At 39.5% G+C, this 23,461-nt stretch overlaps 1 protein-coding gene across 1 annotated transcript in view; it reads right to left on the bottom strand.

Annotated features, from left to right (window-relative positions):
• The window catches only part of Spata16 (spermatogenesis associated 16), a 302,163-nt gene that overhangs the window by 172,581 nt on the left and 106,121 nt on the right, over window positions 1-23,461 (bottom strand). The window contains exon 4 of the mRNA XM_021196748.1: window positions 5,793-5,882. Within this exon, the coding sequence (XP_021052407.1) occupies window positions 5,793-5,882 (90 nt within the window). The remainder of the gene's footprint in view (window positions 1-5,792; window positions 5,883-23,461) is intronic.

The following is a 23,461-nucleotide window of genomic DNA, read 5'->3' as shown; positions in this document are numbered from 1 at the left end:
TGATGAAAGGGCATTGGATATAGAGAAGACCCCGATTAGTAAAATTAGAGAAAATAAAGGGTAGTCATTACCTCTAATAATATTTCATCTAAATTCATAGGATAATTAGGAATATTTTGAAAATCTATATTAAAAACTGGAAGATATAGAAAAAGTAAATAATTCCCTACATACATACTGTTTACAAATTAAGTCATGGAGACATAATAATTTAGACAGGCCCACAGCAAGCAAACAGTAAAATCAACAATTATAAGAAAATGCCTAGAACCAGATGATCTCACTGACAAAGTCTATCAAACTTTTAACTAATGTCTAGTGTTCCAAGCTGTTCCATAAAACAGAAAAAATAAACTATGACTAAAGTCACCCTACAAAACTAGCATTACCATGAGATCAAACTGATTAAAGATACATGCAAGAAGAAACTATTATTCCCCAATGAATATTGATGCCAAACTTAATAGGATTCTTACAAACCAAATTCACAAAGACATGAAAAAAAAAATCTTACATAAGGTAGGCTTCAGAATGCAGAGATGGATTAAAACATACAATTAATTGAATACAGTAGCCACAGAAACTGATTCAAAGATGGAAATCATAATATAACCTTAATAGATATTGAAATTATATTTGATAAACTTCAATATTCCATCAAAACAAAAGTCCCTAAAGAACATATGAATCAAAGAACTATATCGTAATAAGTTAAATGGTATACATAAAAAAATCAGAGGCCACATTATGCTAAATAGGAAAAGCAACCAGAAAGCATGTCTTCTAACATCAAGCTTAAGGTAAGAGTGCTCACTCTCTCCATCCATATTCAGTGTAGTTCTAGAACACTTAGCTAGAACAGTAAGATAAGACAAAAAATAAGAGGAATTTAAATAGGAAAGGAAGAAGTCAAACTATTCTGCTTTCAGAGACCTGGTCCTATATATCAGACAGTAAAGACTCCATCAGAAAACTTGCATGCAATATAAATACTTTCAATAAAGTAGTTAAGACACAAAATTAAAATTCACATACTAGGAGCTTTTCTATATGTCAGAAATGAACTTATTGAGAAATAAGGAAAAATTGTTTACTATAGCTTAAACTAAATCCTACAAAGGCAACTAAAAGATCATTCTGAAACAGCCTAGGGAGAGGAAAACAACCTATAAATAATCCTACCCTAAGTGTAAAAGACTTTTGCAATGAAAACTTTAAGATGCTGAAAAGATTGAAGAAGAAAATAGAAAAGCAAAGGACCTCCCATGCTCATGGCAGTCAGAATTAATATTGTGAGAATGGTTATATTAATTACCAAAAGAAACCTATAGACCAAAGGTTAACTCCCATCACATTTCCAGTGGGATATTTCATAGAATCAGGGGAAAAGTCATAAAATTCATTTGGAAACACAAAATCCTAACAGACAAATTTTAGGCAGAAAAAGTAATGTTGAAGGAATGGCAATATCTGATCTCAATTACAGTACAGGGCGATAGAAACAAACACAGCATAGGACTGGCACAAAATGAATCAAGACTCAGAAAAGAACAGAAGACCCATATACAAACTCATACACATACAGCCATTCCAAGTGCTGGGGCTTCTTAGGAGAGGAGAAAGTGAAGAGATTGTTCACTGGGTAAGAAATGTGAGCTTCTCTTCTAAAGGACCCATGTTTGATTCCCAGAACCCATATCAGGCAGCTCACAGGCGCCAGTAACTCCAGCCCAGGGCTATTTAACACTACTATCGTCTGCACTCATATGCACATACCTGTACACTGGCACATCATTAAAATTAATAATAAAAATAAAATTAATAATAAGTAGACACCTAAGCAATTATAGAAAATAAAACACATGCCTGACACACATGTACACACCCACCCACAGGCACATACACACATACACAAGCACACACAGAAATGCACACACATACACAAGCACACACAAACACACACATGCACACACACACACACACAAACACACACACACACACACACACCAGAGGTAACACTCGCTGCTCTCTAGAGGAACTGGGCTCAGTTCCTACAACCCACATGCACATTGGAAAAGTGACAGTCTCTTTAACAAATGGCGCCAAGGAAACTGGATTTCCAGTACATGAACATAATTTTAAATGTATTAAATATGTTAACATAAAACATGAAACTTTGAAAATGCTACAGGTAAATGAAAGGGAAGCATGTCAACATACCCACATAGGCCAACAAGTACTTTAAGAGCACAGGAAATGATACCTGAGAGATTGAAAAGTGGAATTAAAACCCTCATCACAGGGAAAAAAATACCAAAAAGCCAAGAATCCCTTCCATCAGCCGAGTGAAAAATCAGCCACAGAAAAGGACGAGAAAGGAAAGTGGATGGGACCACGGATCTTAAAATAAGCCAGGCTCAGAAAGATAAGCATTGCATAATCTTATATGTATGTTCAATTGCAACTTTGCATATACATGGTAAGGATGAGTGGGGAATGCAGTACATGTGACACAAATGCAGAGGAGGCATTATGGGATGGAAAAAAGGATCCAGCAAGAGGTGGGAGAAGGGATAGGCAAAAATAAAGGCAAATTATGGCGACACACGTGTATGAAAAAGCTCGGTGAAAGCCACTGCTTTGCATTCTAACTAAAAATTGCTAAATGTATTACTAATAAAGAATATATGCAGCTGGGCAGGGGTGATGCATGTCTTTAATCACAGCACTCAGGCAGCAGAGACAGGTAGATCTCTGTTAGTTTGAGGCCAGCCTGGTCTACATAGTAAGTTCCTGGCCAGCCCAGGCTACATATGATAAAGGGATGTGCCTGTTGTAAACCTGGCCGAGCTTTCCAGCCAATTCCAGTAGCATTCTTGGCCCTGTTGGTGAGACATGTACCCTGATAGTACTGTCCTGGGAATCCTTCTGTCCTGTCTCTTTAGAATCCTTTCCTCAGAAAGGTGGTCAGACCTAGACCACCACAGTTATTCAGCTTCCAAGGACTTCCTGAACATACCACATTTTGACAAAAGAAAACAAAACAAATAACAACAACAACAACAACAAAACGAGCTGAGCAATACAATTATTGAGAATTAGAATTTATCTTGACTACTTCACATAGTTAACATTGTCTTTTATTTGGTTGGTGGCTGTCGATCACTTGACATTACATTATTGGTGTGTTAGCTTTGTAGATTACGTCAGTACTATATGCTTGTAGTGCATGCAGCAAACTACCCAAATCTTGAAGCGACTTGCTGATAACAGTAAATGCTGCATGTACTGGTTTATATTACGGAGCCAATGTCTAAGCAGAACAAGTCTAAGACATTCATCTTTTTACTCCTGTGGTAGTACTGGTGAGAGTGGCTGATACTTTATGCAGAAAGCTAGAATTGCCAAGGAAACCACAGCATTTCCTGCCTATGGTGAGTGGCTGGATGTAGTAGCAATTGTGTCTAGTTCTCCTTGGGGAGAAGTGCACAGCAGCATAACCAATGATATCAGGAACTTAATTGGAGCTTCTTGTCAAGTCATCACCCAATGATATCCAACAGAAGCATCAATTTCTCTGCAGGGGACATGGCAAGAACAGTGGAATTGCCTGTGCCAGTGTTGTACAGCAAATGTTAACTCACATATTCTAATTTTCCAACTCATTGCTTGTTTTGAGACCCGTAATGACTTCTGGTCACTACTTTAGCTCAGTTAAGTCTGATAATATTAAGATATAACCAATGATTTATTGACATCTACCTTCTTTACAAACAAAATCAACCAACCAACCAACCAACCAACCAACTAACCAACCCACCAACAAACAAACCAATTAACTAACCAACCAAAAAACCAAACTTGGATTTATACATTTCTTGAAATCTAACTTAAAAAAATTTTTCTCAGACTTCTAATTTCTCCAATTGTTTAGCAACCATCTCCCTCTAAATTCCAGTTTAGCTACTTTGTATTTCAAATCATCACAAGAAAACTTAGGGTAGGCTATGTGCCTGTTGCAACCTGAGCCTCAGGTTGTAGGTAAGTAGGTAGATTTCTATGGTTCTTTTAGATTCAATTCATAACACATCAGTAAGCCACCTTTTGTAGGATGTTTTTTGGCTGGAACTTGGAATTAGCTTCTTCTGTGTTGAGTTAAAAAGTTTAACAAACTCCATTTGTGTGTGTGTGTGTGTGTGTGTGTGTGTGTGTGTACTTTTATAGGTTTCTGTGTGGCCATCAGAGGTCAACATTGGGTGTCTTCAATCATCTCTACCCTCCTTTTTGAGATGGGTGTGTCTCTCACTGAACTGGAATTCAGCAATTCAGCAAGGCTGGCTGGCCAGTGAGCTCCAGAGATATACTAGTCTCTTCCTCCTCACCTCTGAGATTTGTGCCTCGGATCTGCCACATCCACATTTTTTACATGGGTGCCAAGGACCCAAACTCAGGTTTTAATGTTTGTATGACAAGAGCTTTACAAATTAAAATCAGGTCCCCAGACCTTCAAACCTCCTTTTATAGAATCATTTGCCCAAAGGACTGCCTCTTAATTTTCTTCTCTTTCACACAGGAAAGCATGTCTCAGGGACAACCCAGTGAAGAAACAAACAAACAAACAAGCAAAAAACCAAAAAAACCTAGGAAGAAGGTACATACAAGTTCAGTAGAAAAAGATACATTCAACAAACAGTATATGGAAAATGGTGTGTGAAGAGAGTGATACAGATGTTTTCATATTTTACAGTGGATCATAACCTACAAGTAAAATATTGTATTGTGTTACTACAGAGCAGGAGCAGTTAGGGCCAACTCTACTCTTCATTTGAGCATCCTCATGGTGTTCACAGTCATTACATATGCACTTCTACCGATGTATGGACCCATGTTGGACAGGTTGGACTTATCACATTGTCAATGGTATGGAATTATCTTACTTACCCCTTAAAGAAAAACTTATATATAAAGAGTTATATATGTTCTAGAGACAATAGTCTCCCAAAGACTAGACATCTTATCCTTAGTCATATAGATTTGACCTTGGAAGTTGTGATTGGAGAAATTCTAAAAACTACCCATATGGTTTTTTTTCCCCACAGAATTCCTGTAAGTGGCCAGACAAAACAACAGGCTTCTGTAGGAGAAAAGGGAAGTTTCTTGAGGAAACTGGTCAAAGAGAATGAATCAGCATGCTGAATTGGACCCTGGAAGACAAACAACCTTGCCTATGATGTTAGAATAGGCAAGTAAGCTGCTATGTGACTCTTACAAATTTTTTCCCCCAAATTGTAGGTTCTGGGGCTGAGAACATTAGCTACTGCTTCACTCAGCTTCCTTTCGAATAGTGAGGTCCAAGAGATAACAATTCTCACAATCCTTTGCTACCCATCTGGTGCCATTTCTTTAGGGGTGGACTTCTGGCTTGCTGGAGTCCTTCCCTCATGATGTGACTTCATCTCCACAGCTTGAGTCATAGAACTGTGTCATTACAGTCAGAACATCCTGGAGACTTCTGAGTCAAGTTCATTCTAATATCTATGGAAGTCTTCCCATCATCACTAATGACCTCATGGCTGGAAAGTTGGAATTTTGCTAAGAGCTATGAACATGAAATAGCTTTAATTAAAGAAAAAGATACTCAATAATTGTTGGCTTGACATTTATAAGACAATAATTCGGATAAAATCATATTCCATGAGAGAAATGGAATGTCCTCTTATGCTATTACCAGAATCTGAGGGTAAAATTAATTTAACTTTAAATAAATCTTCACAAAGTTGTAACAAACATACCGGGCAGCTTCTGAATATCTCTCCAGACATCTAAACACGGCTGCCTGACGAAGATGGTTTCGGAAATAGGCTGGGTTTAAAACAATACTCCTGTAGAAAGATGAAGGAAATACAAATGCCATTAGATCCTTAAAGGACAATTACCAGAAGTGTATAGGAACGTAATCACATGTATTCAATTTTTGATATCATCTTAAAACGAACTAATAAATGAGATCTCTTCTGTGATTCATCAGAGAAGACAAACAAGCCAGCATGATTGAAAAACAAATTAAGTTTGCATCATAAAAGCTACTTGGCAGCACTGACTTTATTTTTATAGATGTGGTAATGATAAAGCAAACATACCTAACTTATAGTGTATATACCACATGGTGCTATTGGATTTGCTTATGACAATATACCAGTTGTCTATCATAGGCCATTTATGGTATTCCTTCTTTAACATTTTTAATTATTTTATTTTGAATTGTTTTCATACACGTGTATGGCTAAAACCTTGTGCATGCGCTCACCTCTCCTTTCCTTACTGCCTTGCTCCTTTGTGTCCCTAGGCAATTTCAATTCTCCTTTCATTGCATGCACTAGCATGGCTACTACAATGAAGGGGGAGATCGCAAATGGTTGAATTTTGGGTAAAAGGAGCTGTAATTGGGGGTGGGTGGGTGGGGTCAGACTCATTTGCATTAGATATTGAGGCTTTGTGGAAGGTGTGGTGGCATGGGAGTTGGGGGTAGAGGCTGTGTACCTCAGCTGAGGGGGCTGGTTTTGGCCTTGTCAGTTTGAGGAAGGGACTTCCTCCGTTCCACCCTTATTTTCTGTTCAATGTAATTGCAAGGCTTGGCTCCCAGAGAAGCTGGTCATCGTGTGGGAGCTGCTCATGATGTTGCTGGGTTTCAACCCAAATTAAGTTGCAAGGAGCATGTGCCTCCTATCTTCTTTCTACAGAAATAAACTGAGAGGAATTCCCCTTCCTTGCTTCCTCCAGAGCTCGACTAACGTTCAAGACATTTGACAGAATGGGGATCTGGGCAGATGCAGTTCACACCCATCATCATTAACAGAGAGCCCGCCAATAGTGAAAGTTTCTAATGAACCTTCTACTACACTTACAGATGTGGGAATAAGAGCTAACAGGCGATTACTAAGTAACACTATGTAAGACTGCCCCCCTGGGCTGATGGGAGTCATTTGGAACTGGTTATTTATTGAAATAAACAGTTGACTTTTATTGTGAGAAGTTCCAAGAGCTATAAACCATTGTCTTAAAAATGCATGCAAACATAGACGACCAACTTTAGAGAATTCATGAGACTCTTTGGATCTAATCATGAATTGAGATTGAAAAACTCATGGATTAAAATAATTCCATTCTCACAAACATCGCAAAAGGGAAATAACCCCCCTGTATCTAGCCCATGATGCTTGTTAAGTCACATGAGGACGAGGTGACGTACTCCAATTTAGACACAAACGGACACCAGGGAGGTTAAGGAAACTCCAATTAATAGCCATTAATAGCCACAGATCTCTGTTGCTTACTGTCCTGCTTCTTCTTCAATGGCTTCTCAAGCAGAAGGGTCCCTGTTAACCAGAGTGGGCTGTACTCCATGAGCAATGATTTGTGAAAATGAATATTTATTCCCCAAAGAGCAGGGAACAGTTGTTTTGGTATGAGATCTAACTTAAATGTAGTATTCTTAGAATTACCTCAGGGCTCACTTGATACAACGTAGAGCTGCTAACAGAACCCACTCTTTATTATTATTATTATTATTATTATTATTAGATATTTTCTTTATTTACATTTCAAATGCTATCCCAAAAGTTCCCTATACCCTCCCCCCACCCCTGCTCCCCTACCCACCCACTCCCACTTCTTGGCCCTGGCCTTCCCCTGTGCTAGGTCATATAAAGTTTGCAAGACCAAGGGGCCTCTCTTCCCAATGATGGCCGATTACGCCATCTTCTGCTACATATGCAGCTAGAGACACGAGCTCAGGGGGTACTGGTTAGTTCATATTGTTGTTCCACCTACAGGGTTGCAGCCCCCTTCAGCTCCTTGGGTACTTTCTCTAGCTCCTCCATTGGGGGCCCTGTGTTCCATCCAATAGCTGACTGTGAGCATCCACTTCTGTGTTTGCCAGGCACTGGCATAGCCTCACAAGAGACTGCTATATCAGGGTCCCTTCAGCAGAATCTTGCTGGCATGTGCAATAGTATCTGGGTTCGGTGGCTGATGATGGGATGGACCCCGGATGGGGTAGTCTCTGGATAGTCCATCCTTTCATCTTAGCTCTAAATTTTGTCTCTGTACCTTTATCCTTTCATGGGTATTTTGTTCCTTATTCTAAAGAGGAATGAAGTATCCACATGATGGTCTTCCTTCTTGGTTTTCTTGTGTTTTGTTGTGTTTTGCAAAATGTATCTTGGGTATTCTAAGTTTCTGGGCTAATATCCACTTATCAGTGACTGCATATCTAGTGACATCTTTTGTGATTGGGTGACCCCACTAAGGATGATATCCTCCAGATACATCCATTTGCCCAAGAATTTCATAAATTCATTGTTTTTAATAGCTGAGTAGTACTCCATTGTGTNAATGTACCACAGTTTCTGTATCCATTCCTCTATTGAGGGACATCTGGGTTCTTTCCAGCTTCTGGCTATTATAAATAAAGCTGCTATGAACATAGTGGAGCATGTGTCCTTATTACCAGTTGGAAGATCTTCTGGGTATATGCCCAGAAAAGGTATGGCTGGATCCTCCGGTAGTACTATGTCCAATTTTCTGAAGAACCGCCAGACTGATTTCCAGAGTGGTTGTACAAGCTTGCAATCCCACCAGCAATGGAGGAGTCAGAACCCACTGTTAATGCTCTGAGGTAGAGCCACTGATTGGCACCCACTGTTAACGTTCTGTCCGTTCATTTAGAAACAAGTTTCTAAAGCAGGCTTACTGTCCCAGTCTTCTGAAGGCAATCCTCACACACAAGCCAAAGTGTTTAAGAACTCAGTTCTGTCTCAGAACCTGGGTTTCCTGGTTATGACCCGAGTTTTTCCTTTGGATTCTAGCTGTTTCATCCCTTCATCTACACATGTTCAGATGTGATGGGGCAGATTGTTTAATGAGTGCATGTTGCTAGTCTGTAATGCACTCTCCTGTTTCTCCTAAATAGTTTTCCAAGAATCTTGCTCTGGTGGACAAATTGTTTTTGAGAAAGAAGGGATTATGTTGAAGGATGGAGGGCTGTAAGCAGGAATGAGGGAACAGCTGAACAGACTGAGGGCAGGGGGGCAGGATGCCGTAATAGTAGCTTTTCATGTGGGCAGGTAGACCATGGAAAGGGGGACAGCATGGGAACCATTCTGATTTTTATAAACCACTTGTAATTATGAGCCTTCTGTGCTTCTGAACAAATACTGAATCAGATGTTGGTCTATTGTTAGACTGGCCTGTGTTATTTTAACTACAACCTCATCCTCCCTGAACCATGTGATTCCCCAGTTGAAAGTGGGGCTCCTAAAGAAGACACAGACCCAGTTTCCCCCATGAAGGTGACATCATAAAGGGACGTTTAGAAGTGTTGGAAGAGAGGTTACATCTGGCCAGCCATTATTTCTGACCCTCTTGTAGTAATTGCAGCTTTCCCTGTTGCGCTCCTGCGAGATGTTTGGCAGGCAAATGTTAGTGCTGGTTGCAAAGCCTTAGTTTCCACACTTTTATTAATTTATTGATGCTTCTCCAAATGGCATGTCCTCTTAAAGATCTATTTTAGGGTTTGTGCGACTTTTGAAGGAATGATGACTTGTTCTTTCAAACATCTGATCGGTTATCATTTGGCGCTCTGTGAAGAGGCAGAAGGCTGACTAGATCAGAATGGACAGTGTCCACAGGGCTACAATGAAGAAACTGTTATTGCAATCAGAACAAGGCCTCTTCACTGATTAGCCTTATTTCAGCACAGGGAAATGAGTCTGAGTTAGGTATGCTGATAGCACTGCTGGGAAGAAGCAGCCATCCTGACTGTCAGAGGAGTGACAGGAAGCCCGGCGTTTCTGAGAGAAGGAAGGAGGTGCTGTGAGGAGCAGGCCCTGGCTTCTCATTTGGTTGTCAGGCCTGGATCATGCAAAATAACAGATTATGTGGGGGTAGAAACTTAGTTTTAAAAATCAATTTGTAGCATGTGGTAGCCTTACACTTTTTATGAGTTCTGTTTGTGGACGCCTTACCGTTTATCTCTACAGTAATTCATATAATTTGATGCGTGTTCACCTTGATCTGACACAGTCAAGTCAGAATGTAAGTCTGTCTCAGCCTTGTCTGTGGCTTCCTGATTCAGTCAGCAGAAAGTTTATCCTTATACCTGTGTTGTGTGCTGAGTTCCCAGGCACACCTGTACCTGTGCTGGGACTGACACGCCATGCTTGCTGGGACCTGTCTTGTACTGTGACAGAAACTGTACTAAGTGCCATGAGTTTGGAATAAATACCTTTCATTTTCTGGAAGGGAAAGAGCTGGCTAGGGTCTTTGTTGCGAAGAACTGTATTAGTTATTATGACACACTTATCGTTCTTTATGAAGTTTATAATTTTTATCTGCTTAAATTGAAGAAACGTTGTCTGAGCCAGGCATGGTGGGGGACACAGGAAGATTGCCAGTTGAAGGGTATATACTGGGATCCTAGAGAGATCCCTTCTCAGAACAGACTCAGAAACAAACCCATGATAAATATAAGCGAAAGCGCTAAACAAAACTAATAAACCAAAACTAATAAGCCAAAACATGATTTGATGAGTTTCATTGCAGTACTAGTCAATTTTGGCAGTCTTTTCTTATTCCAAAATGTAATATTTTTTTTCCTTAAACATTTTTATGGGTCTCAGTATCATTTTAACATTCACGTTTTTTTTTTTTTAAGATGAATTAGGGTATTGTACAAGCCTTAATTTTTTTAATTGTTAAGATTTTAGTATAATTATTCAATTTCTCCCTTCTCTTTGCTCCACTCAAAGTCTCCCCTGAACCCCTTCTTGCCCTCTTTCAAACTCATGCCTCACGTTTTTATTAATTACTCTTACAGGTACGTGTAAATGTATAACTATATAATGCACATCACTAAACATAACCTGCCCCTTCTGTATGGTGTTACCTGTATATGTATTATCAGGGCTGACCATTTAGTACTGGACAAGCCATCGGTGTTCTCGTCCCTGGGGAAGACTATTCTGCTCTCAGCATTCCTTAGTTGCCTGTAGATCTTTGTGTAGGGTTTAGGCTCTGTGATCTTTTCCCTGTCTACTCTGGCATGCCTGTTGGTGTCCTTGGTATGTTTACTGACGTCAGCTCATGCTGGGCAGTCATGTTGATGAGGCTTTATGGGTATAGCTTCTGGCATTGCTAGGAACTCAAGTCTTACAGCAAACTTCCTCTGGCTCTTACCGTCTTTTCCCCCCTCTTCCGCAATGTCCCACGAGGCTCAGGTATGTGAGTTGTTTTGTAGGTGTATCCACTGGGCCTTTTAGCTTTTAAAAATAGTGCCACTAATTTCATGTTAGTTTTTACTTTTAAAAGTTGTGCACAAGAATATATGTATACACACATGCTCCTCTGTGCATGTATGCACATCAGTACTTTGTAGTCCAGAAAATGTTTAACAGCAGCATTGAACAGCAGCATTGAAGATCTCATTAGAATCTGAAAGGTTGGCTCCCACGTACCAGGTGCATAACCTTTTGAGCCTGAGTTTAACAGGTCAAACAGATGATCTGTATGGAGATGCAAGTTTGAGAAACGCTACATACATGCATGTAAGACTGGAATTTCCTTCCATTGTAGTCTTAGCACTTATTGTTCTCATGTCTTATACTTGAACTTATTTTGTATTTTTCTAACTTAATATCATAGCAATTCAGATTTATTCACATTGTCTGAGAATATTAAGTTACTGATGAAAAATCATATCTAGTTTTCTTGTCTTATTGTGTAGACTAAATTCTTTTTATAAGGTAATTAACTAAAAGAAAATCTAGGGTCACTTCTATGGTCCACTGATATTTATCATTTTATATAGCTTTGAGAAAAGTAACAGGATTCTGTTTTTTAATCTTATGTAGTAAAGAATTAACAATGATTCACAAAAATCATAAAACCAAACCAAATATTAAAGTTAAAGATTAAGGATGCTATACTTTTTTTTTTTAATAAAATATTATTAGATTGAAATTGAGCTGTCGGGGACTTAAACTTTGCTATTCTTAAACTCAATTTGGTTGTAATTATTAATTTTGCAGTCTGGTTTTTCAATTTGCCCAACTTTCATACAATTACCTCTTACTATCCATGGGCTGTTGGTTCCAGGACCCCTGTGGGTTCCAACGTTTGTGGTGCTCAAATCTCTTGTGTAAGATGCAGTGGTTTGTATCTGTGTGGGATTGTATATATGTCTTTCTGTCACTTTAAATCATGTCTAGATTACCTGTAATGCACAATGCAATGTCATTGCTATGTGATACTTGCTACAATGCATTGAATATGGAACAGTATAAAGCAAAAAGTCAGCACATGTTCAGTTTAGAAATGTTCACCACTTTCTGGAACATGTTTGTTTTGAGGGGAATGGGGTTGGGGTGGGTGTAGGGTTGTCAGAGAAACCTTCTGTGCCGCTCTTTCTCAACTATATGTCTGCAATCATTGCTATCTCTCGACAAGTAGTTTCCTTGCTCATTACGGTCAGTGGGAGAACAGATTGTGGGCTTCCACATGGTGTCTGGTGACAGAACAAACCCTAAACACACAGAGTCCCTAGGTGCAGTAGGACCATGGATCCAGACAATGATCTTAGAGAGGGTCTGGACCACAGACATCACCTCAGGTGGCAGCACAGGCCACTCATATCAATATTTTCCCTGGTGGCAGAAAGGCCCATGGACATCAACAGGGCTTCATGTTGCAGCACAGACTACGAACATTTGCATGGTCTTAGATGATAATGTGAGTTACACACATCAACATGGACCCTGGTTGAGGTAGGACTATTGGTTTAGACATGACCTTCAGTGGCAGCACATTCCTAGAAATCACCATGCTCAGGTGGCAATGGAGGCCACTTAGATCAGTCTGGCTTCCAGTGGCAGCGTGGCCCTCAGACCCAACAGCAGGGCTTCGGGGAGCAGTGCAGACCATGCAAGTCTGTGGTCTTTGGTGGTAACATGGGCCACAGACATTGACATGGAACCCAGATGCAGTTGGACCTCGGCCTCAGACGTGGCCCTTGATGGCAGGATGGATCTGGATACTACCATGGGCCTCGGGTGGCAGTGCAGGCCACTCACATTAGCCTGGCCCTCACAGTCTTCACTTCTACAGTTCTGCCTCTCTCCACAGCACACTAAACTGCTCTGCTTTTTATCTTTCCCATCTCTCCATCACAGATTTACTCATCATAGGAGTTGCAGCCTGGCTGGCTTCTGCCACCGTCACTGTGAGGCTGGATGGCGTACGCAATATTTTCTATTTGTAATTGGCTAAATTAACAGATGTGGATCAAGAGAAAGAGAGCTAACTGTATTTATCAATCAAATTTTGTCATCCCTACAATTTATTTCTTTTGTTCTCAATATCTCAAAACTGTGTGTTTCAGTCAGCTATTGGATGGAACACAGGGCCCCCAATGGAGGAGCTAGAGAAGGTACCCAAGGAGCTGAAGGGGGCTGCAACCCTGTAGGTGGAACAACAATATGAACTAACCAGTACCCCCTGAGCTCGTGTCTCTAGCTGCATATATAGCAGAAGATGGTCTAATCGGCCATCATTGGGAAGAGAGGACCCTTGGTCTTGCAAACTTTATATGACCCAGCACAGGGGGATGCCAGGACCAAGAAGTGGAAGTTGGTGGGTAGGGGAGCAGGGGTGGGGGAGGGTATAGGGGACTTTCGGGATAGCATTTGAAATGTAAATAAAGAAAATATCTAATAAAAAAAACATTAAAAAAAATGCGTGTTTTCTTTTTAGCTTTTTGTTATTTCTCCCTTGACTTTGCCTTTGATTCACAAGAAGGATGAGTATATTTTATTTTGCTTGCCTAAAGCATTTCTCTCTAGATAAACTCTAAGTACCTTTACTCAGCTTTCTGTAAAATGTTAGAAAAATGGAGCCATACAGCAGATACTATTTTCCTTCAGTGCTGAAGTGTCGACGAAGGACCTCATCCATTCCTGAGCACTTTACCGCGGAGTTCTGCCACAGTAGACAGCCTTGCTTGGTACAGCATCTTTCAGTTTGACTGCTTTTGCATCCGCAATTGCATGGCTAAGTTGGCTCTCCTGTTTGTTCTTTTAAATTATCAGTGCACCCCATAGTCACTTTGGTCATTTAACAGCTGAAGATGTTCTGTTTTCATTGAATAAGATAGCTGTACACATCCAAAGCTTCGAGTTTCATTTATCTTAGGAAAACACCTGGGATGAGCATGGGGTTGGGGGGGTGTTCCGTGGTGAGCATAGGCTTAACTTTATAAGAAATTGTCTATTCTCTTACCAAGAGGTCTACAGTCTTCAGCATTTCCCTCTAGGGGTGTATGCTACTACCATTCCTGAGCTTGGGAGCCTTCTGCTTCAGACTTCTGAGTGATGGGATTACAGATGTAAGCCACCATCAAGAGATCTGGTACCACAGATACATATCTGCCTTGTTTGATGTGAGCTTCTCTTATGTTTACTTATTTATTTATTTATAAAATGGTCTTACTATGTACTCTCGCCTAGCTTAGAACTCACTATGTAGAACAGTCTGGCCTTCTTCATGTAGAGATCCACTTGCTTCTCTGCCTCCTGAGTGTTGTAATTAAAGGCATACATCACCATGCTTGCTTAATATTTATCATTTGGTTTTAATTATGTATTTTCTTTTTCCAGTGCTAGAAATTGAAGCTTGGGCCTTGTGCTTAGATAGGCATTCTATCCCAAAGCCCACAACACTATGCTCAAATTTGTGCATGGTATAAGGCAAAGGTAATGGGCATTTATTGGTGCTTATAGTTGTGTAGATTTTTTTTCCCTCACAACTTAATTTTTCTCCCACAATTGCTTAGAACTTTGAAATACTTTACTTTTCTATATTTTTACTACTTACTTTACAAAAAGTGGTTATGTTAGCTGTTAAAATTGTCCACTGAGATTTTTAAATCTTCACATAAGTTTAGGGAGTTTTGATATCTTAACAATATTGCATCATATAATCAGGAAATAGATTTCTCCACAATTTAGTCTTCATTTGTCTCCTGGATGTCTTAGAATCCCTAGTATGAGAAATTTTACACGAATAAGTTAGATCTGCTCCAGAGTACTTGATGTTTTCTGTTTCCATAAGGGATAATGATCTTTAACTTTGATTTCTCTCTGCTCATTGCTGACTTAGGGAAATGGAACTGATTTCTTTGGACATTGATCTTGTACTTTCATATATATTTCTAAGGGCATTTACTTTTACAAGCTTTCCAAAGATATTTTAGCATTTTCTACATGGATTGCAATATCTTCTGTAAATAAAAGTGATGCTTGGTTTTCAAGCTATGGCTTTTAGTTCTTTTATTTTCCTTTTTGCATGTTTTAGAATGGTCAGTATATTCTTTTATTGTTGATATCTTGCTTTTATCACCTTAAAACCCTCTGTGTGTCTTAGACATGTTCTTTGTGATTTTTTTTTCTCCCTTAATTCTGGACCCTTCTTTCCAAGTGTCCCTTTCCCAGTCTTCATCTTTCTGTCCCCCTCTTTGTGGAAAATTTCTTCATTAACACCCAAGCTGTGTTGAACGTGTGGTTTGCTTCATGCTGGAGAGTGTTTTCTGTTTCTTGTTGATGAGCGTGTGAACCCTTGATATCTTTCCTGACTAAAGACAGGTGATGGTTTTTCTCCCAGGAGAGAGCGTTTAAGCTTTCCTCTGCTTCGGCAGCAATGAAGGCAGGAACCTTACCCCTTTCTCCAGAGAGGAGATTCGCTTCTCGTTCTTCACCAGATGCCAGGACTATTTCCTGGCTCTGTGAATGTGGACAGTTGCTGTCATGTCTCAGGAAGCTGATGGAGATATATATATATATATATATATATATATATATACTCCTGAGAAATACCCTGGTTTAATTTCCCAATAAGGGGCTGAAATCTTTTAAAAAAATAATTGGGAGAGGTAAATATATGTGAGAATATCCGGATTATGAACTGTTTTAATCTAAGCAGAGAATGGTTTCTCAGAGGGAAAGGGTGTGACAATAACGCTGGTTAATCACATCATTCAGTAGATGATAACCAGTTAAAATGTGGTCCAGATTATCACAAAAATGCCATCTCAATACTGTGGCTTGCCATAGCCTTTCTGTAGCTATAGCCATTCAAGACCAAGATTTAAAAAAAATGAAGGAATGGCTACAAAATATGGCATACATATTATATAAGCAATAACCAATACTACTGTAGACAGAAGCAAAACTCCAAATGATCAGGGCTAGTTCAAAATCAGAAGCTTATGAATTGAGTCCTGCCTTGGGTTCACCAGTGTAGAAAAAGGTCTGACTATATTTTGTGATATAACAATATAAACACAATGTATATATTCTCATGCTAAATCAATAGAACAATATTATGTCCATATGGCAAGAGCTACTTTCACTTGGCCACATATTCCCTTGAATCATCTAGCTCTGAGAATCTGAACAGATCATCACCATATTGGATCATGTCTGGAATGTGTCTGGAAAACAAGATCTGCATAGAAAAAAGCCAATATGTTTAGATAATGAAATAGTATTATTCTGAGACTCAATAAGCATTTTCAAATCCATGGCCTTTCATGTGGAAACCAGGATTATTATTTTACATAATACCAGATGAGGAAGGGGAAGCATCATTGTCAGGGAATTATACACAGTGCAGTTCATCTTTTTTTTTTTTTTAGAGTGAAGAACATTGCCATTTATAAAACAGATTTAAGCATCAGAATAAACCATAAAGTGAAAGTATTTGTAAACCACATATCTGCTGTAGCACTTGAATCAGGCTATTATAAAAACTCCCAAAGTACTGAAAAAAAATTACCAGCGCCCCAACTACAAAGTGAGAGAAAAGAATGAAGAGAGAGAAACAACATAATGTGAGTTTCAGGGGTGGGCATAGGTTGAGGGAGCTGGCCTGGCAACTGAGAAGCTGGACAGAAAGGGTTTGCAAAAGGCAGGAGAACCTTCTGGGGAAGCAGTTATATTAACTATGGCACTATGTTAATAGTTTCATGAATAGCTGCTTCCAAACTCCCCAATTATTCATGTGTGTGCAATTCAGTGCAGTTCATCTTAAGGATGGACTTCTCAGGAACTGGTGCAACAGGCTTTCACTTGATCTTAGCCAAAAGGCTGAGAAGCGATGCAAAAGGCTTTCAAAGACTTTCCTTTAGGGAAACATTTATGTGGTATTTAGAACACCATCTGTCAGGACACTATCAAGAAACTCTTCACTAAGTGGGAGATTAGGCAAAATGACTTTCAAATATCATTATGGAATTCTTTGCAATGCCTTATTCAGCACTGCAGAAGGTCTCTGAGGTTACCCTCCTTGTAAGTTTTCTTTACCAGGTTTCCCTGATGTAGTTCTGTGGATGCTGATGGGAGCTCTGAGCTGCTAGAATCAACGACAAAGGATAGGCAAGCAGTCACTGCCTGTCAGTGAGAAGAGTATTGCTGAAACACTGACATCAGGGCAAGTATGTCTTCTGTAACCCTAAGTATGGATGTTTTCTGTTGACATGAGCTTTCCTGATGTCAATCCTCCTGACCTAGCTTCCCTAGTGTTGAGATGCCATCAAACCCTACCATGTTCAGCTGCTGCTGCTGCCTGTCAACTGTAGTGGCAAACATTGTCTTCACATTTTAAGGCTATAAGCTGACTTGCCTTTCTTCAAGGCTATTTGCCAAAGAGCAAGGGGCATTCAATGCTTTGATGTAAAATGAAAAGTGTGATGTGTGTTAGGTCATTGCCTTATATAGACATCTGTTAGGATGTGTCTGCACTGTTCTACTCAAACAACAGTAAGAAGAGTCCATCATGAGGCATAATTGAAGGCATCACCGAAGGATAATCAGATGCCTCTGATCAAAAAAGAGGGCAGGAACAGCAAGATTGTCTCCTAGAACATGTCAGGTTAATTAAATGTAAAAATAACTCAAGGAGGCAAAACAACTCATATGTCAGTTGTATGATATCAGTATTAAAGTTTTTGTGTATTAAAAGGCTGAAAAAAGCAGCGGTGGAAGGAAAGATTTACAAAGCGAATAGCTGATGTGGTATCTGGTTGACATCATTATGTACAGTAGGCTGCTCCCCAGAGTGACAAATTCTGGAGATGATGACACAACATGTTAGCAGAATTCAAGTGTTCACTTAAGCAGAGTGTGCCAGAACGTTGTACGTTATGCATATTGTATCATAGTTATCAAAATCTATAGAAACTCCTCGATTTCAACAATGATAGTTAACCACCTAATTAGGGAACAGGTCAGGGACTGTAATTTTTTATAAAGATAATGAACTACTGGCTACTGAACAGATAAAGGATGCTTCACATTACTGATACTTAGGAAACAAGATCACAGTGAGGTAACCCAATGCACAGAATAGCTGCAGTTACAGCAAACATGAAAGCAACAAGTGCTGGCAAGGGTATGGGGAGACTGGGACCCGTGTGCTGTTTGTGAGAAAGTCATGTGATGTGCCCACCATGGAAAAGAGTGTGGTACAAGTCTCAAGTCAGAGCTACAATTACTGTATGTTTCAACAAGTCATCATTCTTGGTGTATCCTTGTGATAGGTGGTTTTAATTCTCATCTTGACACAGGCTACATTACCCTGAGAAAAAGCTTCGTTGGGAGATTGTCTATATCAGTTTGGCCTGTGGGCTTATTTATAATGGATTTTCTTGATTTGTAATTGATATGGGGGGACCCAGCTCACTGAGGGCAGAACCATTGCATAGGCAGGAAGTCCTGATATGCACAGATGTGTACACACATACATACACACATATCCACATATGCATATACATACCTATGTATATATCCATATTTATATACATGCATGTTTTTCAGCTTCAAAAGTCATAACTCACTCTGTGATGTGGTTAAAACCTGAGAAATAAGCACATATGGATGTTTGTCTGTCTCATGTTTTTGGAAGCTATAAAGTATATGACCAGACAGCTGTATGTGGTGAGGATCTTTTGGTATAACATGGTGGCTTGCCCATCCTTCTATTAGGAAACCATGCTGATGAAATTATAAAAGATGGTGTGTGTGTGTGTGTGTGTGTGTGTTTTGACAGTATGTACCTGTACCTCACAACTGCTCAAATACTCTTAAAACAAGGGCATTAGACTGTTTTGTAAAGTAGTCTGTGTGATATAGTAAGATAAAGGTCCCATCTTACAAATAGTGTAGTATTGAAGATTAAGTTCTATATCATAAAATCTGGGGACAATTTGAACCATAGCATGTACGAAAACTACCTGGCCAATTTCATAGGAAGTACAATGTGTTTTCTCAGTATGAGAGAAGGCAGGGACTGCAAGGTTGCTGCTTTAGGAGAACAGATTGTCTTAGGGTATTATTGCTGTGAAGAGACATCACGACCATTGCAACTCTTATAAACAAAAATGTTTAATTGGGGCTGCCTTATAGTGCAGAGGTTTAGCCCATTATCAGCATGGTGGGAAGCATGGTGGCATGCAGGCAGACATGATCTGGAGAGGAAGCTGAGAGTTCTACATCCGGGTTGGCAGGTAGCAGGAGAAGACTGCCCCACTGTGCCTAGCTTGAGCATCTGAGACCTCAAAGCATGCCCTGCCTCCATGACACACTTCCTCCCACAAGGCCACAGCTCCCAAGAATGTCACTCCCTGTGAGCCTGTAGTTTTACAGAATGAAAGGCATTCTAGAAATGGTTTGCACAGCCATGTGAATATGCTTAACAGTACTGAGCTGTGCATCTAAAACTGGGCAAGACTGTAAATTTTATATGTATTTGCCATCTGAAGTGTAAACCAAACAGGCAGTAATTGAATGAGGGAAGCAAGTTTTAGAATAGAGAAGACACAGCTGGATGAAGTTAGGACACAGAGCACACATCACTGCTCTCTAAATGTTTCCCTGAGATGGGTGATATGTTTCTTTCTAGTTTTAGTAGTAGCCAGTTGAAAAAAACCAACGCTCTTTAAACAAGCTGTGTGCTCAATTCCTATTGTTCTTGTTGTAGAATCACAAAAATCAGTTTATTCAAAGATGTCTAATAATGTAACAATCTGTTCTCTCTGAAATAGATTTATAGAAAAATCAGCAAGTGCCCCATTGAGTCGATTCTTTGAGACTCACTCAACATAACTACTGATATCAGTAAGACTGTCGGAGTGTGATGAAACCTATGTAAAAGCAACCACCAAATGGGGAAACAGAGAAAACGCAAAATAGAGAGATACGTTTTATTTGGTCACTTGTTTTCTTATTGTAAAAGACTAACGATTAGAAGTAGATACAAAATTCAAATGTAAAGCCTCCCACTTGCTGCCAAGAACTAGGGAGTCTATGAGCTCAGTTTACATATCTCCCATTGGTGATCCAGACATGAAAGCGGCAGCACCCAATTTAATTTACACGGCAGGAATGGAACTATTTCATAAAGTATCAGAGCATAAAATTAGAAATGAAGGCATTGGTTTTTGAAATAAGAAAGCTGCACTAGATTGCTGTCAAATAAAGCATGGCTCTTCCAGAACGGGAGCAGAGGATGTTTTGGCAGAAGCATAAGAGTGAATTCTAACTCCCCAGGATGCCACCACCAGGACTCACCTCTGGCTGCTTCTCCAGGTCTTTGTGAAACCACACCATGGAAGAAATCAGTTTTGGAGGACTCAAGTAACTTGAACATCATTTCTCATGTTTTTTTTGCACCAAAATTATAATTAACTATACAACTAATTACATGTGGAAGAATTAAACCATGCTATTATCCCAAATAAGCAACGATGTATTTCTTGACATTATCAAGGTACTATGAGATAAATACTTAAATTGCTACGCTGTCACAACACCAAGGAAGGCACAGTCATAATGGAATGCTGCATGGTATGGTTCCCATTTGAGACACAGTGGCCCCATGTGCCTAGACTATCCTCCAACCTCGGTCTGCCTAATCCTGTGACTTAGCAGGAGTTAGCACACTACAAAGAAGAATTAGGCTATCTGTGCAAGTTCATTTTACACTAGACCTTTGAGTGTGACATTGGCCTGCTTACAACAGAATGACAATCCAGGATGTGAGAAAAAATTTAATTGCTCATCAAGACTACGGAATAAGAACCTGGAGGAGGGCTCCTAGGCTCAGATCTCCGTACCCCTTCATCCTAATGAGTGTTTTTAGTGAATATGCATCAAAACAGCATAAAAATAAACACGTGTCTCTACTGGAAGTTGAGAAGTATGCAGCAGGGTTATAGCTTCTTGACAGTAGCTAATGCTTCTTTCCCTGACCTTTCTCTGTTTTACTTGACCATTACTCTTTATCCACTGGAAGCTCTTCCTATTTAGGAATAGATGCCCCTGCCATTCATTTTCCTGTGTGGACATTTTAGGAATGGTTCATAAACAATAGGTACTTGATGAATACTCAGTGCATTAAAAATGTGAACAAGGTGGCTAAATAATGCACTTCTGTGGGAGCTGCCAGAGACCCTAATCTAACCCGAGGCCCCCCCACTGAAATCTCGATCTGTTGTTTTCAAGCTGTTAGGGTAAAAGACTGGGCCCGCAGCATTCCTGATGATTGAAGCTTAGCCACCCACTCACAAAAGAGCAATCAAACAGGCATGTAATAGCGAGAAGCTGGCAAGGCGTTGTCAGTGTGGTCCTACTGGGAAGAGGAAGAGAGATGGCCCCTGAAGTTCTTCCTTCCTCACAGTTCTGACATGAGGTTCAGGTTTACACGAAGGGCAAGATGTATGTCTAACCAAGCAGTCCTGGTCAAGGTGTATCCTGCCCTTCATTTTCTCTGTTACAGTCTCTTCCTCAGTGTGATCTGACAAAATTTCCAGAACCTTCTGGAAAAAAAAATCACCTTCTGGCACTGAGGTTCTAGTCTTTTCCTTCCCTAGCATGTGACTCAGAGAAATTCCAATTTCCAAGGTTCACTGTTCCGATAGTTTGCTCACCAAATGGAAGGCCATGGCTGCCTGGAACACTTTATAAAAAGCTATACTCCAGTTGAATGTCAAGTTCATACACTCTCACCATCCCTATCTTTATGCATATGTGCCCAGGAATGACAGGCAACTTGTGTCATTAATAGTATATAAAAGTAGAGATAAAGTAGGGCTTTGAAAAAAATACCCTCAAAATTATTTTTCACAATCTGGAAAACGGGAGAAGAAGGCCACAAGCTTGTAGGCTATAATTGTTCCTTCTCATTTTTTTCTCCATCTGTCAAATGTCTAGAGAGAATAAACAGGAAATGGATTCCCATTTATTTTTCATCTACATTGTAATCTAAAGCCTGTCCAGTAAAGGCCTTTTGTAAATCACCTGGTCAGCTCTGCCAACAGAATAGTCTTTAAGTAATACAGTATATCAACCTATCTTTTGACATTTTCATTTTTTTGCTCTTGACATTTTCCCTTAAAAATAATACAGTGTTAGTCCTATTATCTTTACTTCAGGGTCTGGGATACAAATATCAACTATCAACTCCTGTAGAAAAGCTATCAAGATTCAGAAACTCAAGATGTCCATGCAAGGCCCTGCTCATCTGTTGTTGTAATGGTGAGGGGGAGGAGGGTGGGGTTGTGGTGGCGGTGGTGAAAGAACAGGGTGCCAAGTTGTTCGCTTTTTCTATTCTCTGCGTTACTTGGGTGGGATGTAGTTTAGAATGATGGCTTTGAAAAGTACAATTAATAAATTCCCCTGTGTTCTAACCTACAAGAAATGACTTATGATTCATTCAACAACAATTACTGGGTGTGAACTGTGTTCCAGACACTGCATAGGTTCTGAGGAAAAGAACTAGAAGGGTAAATACATACTAAAAGTGGTATTTTGAGTGGCCTTATTGTATGGGAACACTAAATGTCTGCTTGTGTTCTATTGCTTTTCATGCTGTCTTCAAAGAGCAAATTATGCATGGCTCTTTGAAAGGAACTAAAATAAATGATATTGGATTCCACTACATAATTTTACTGGATCATAATATGAGATATTTATTTCCCTTAGAATATTATAATTAAAGGGATTTTTAGAATGTGAAGATTAGAAAGATTTTTGATAGAGAAAATGAAGTAATTTTTATATTCTCAAATACTATGCTTATAATATTATCCTGAATGTGTAAGACTGTGGAGAAACTACATTCACATAGCAATATTTTATCTACCATCAAGCCTTTTCTAAGCCTTTCTACAAAAGAAATGTTGGACATAATTCCCAGTTTATGAAACATTAGTCATTAATTAGTTTATACCATTATGGACATTATATTTGTGTATAAAATATCAATCACAAGTAAAATCCTAGATGTTGTATTATATCCTGCAAATTAAAAGTGAAAATTAGCCGGGCGTGGTGGCGCATGCCTTTAATCCCAGCAC

This window comes from Mus pahari, chromosome 4 (assembly GCF_900095145.1).
Source record: "Mus pahari chromosome 4, PAHARI_EIJ_v1.1, whole genome shotgun sequence".
NCBI lineage: Eukaryota > Metazoa > Chordata > Mammalia > Rodentia > Muridae > Mus > Mus pahari.
This window is presented reverse-complemented; position numbering and strand designations above follow the sequence as displayed.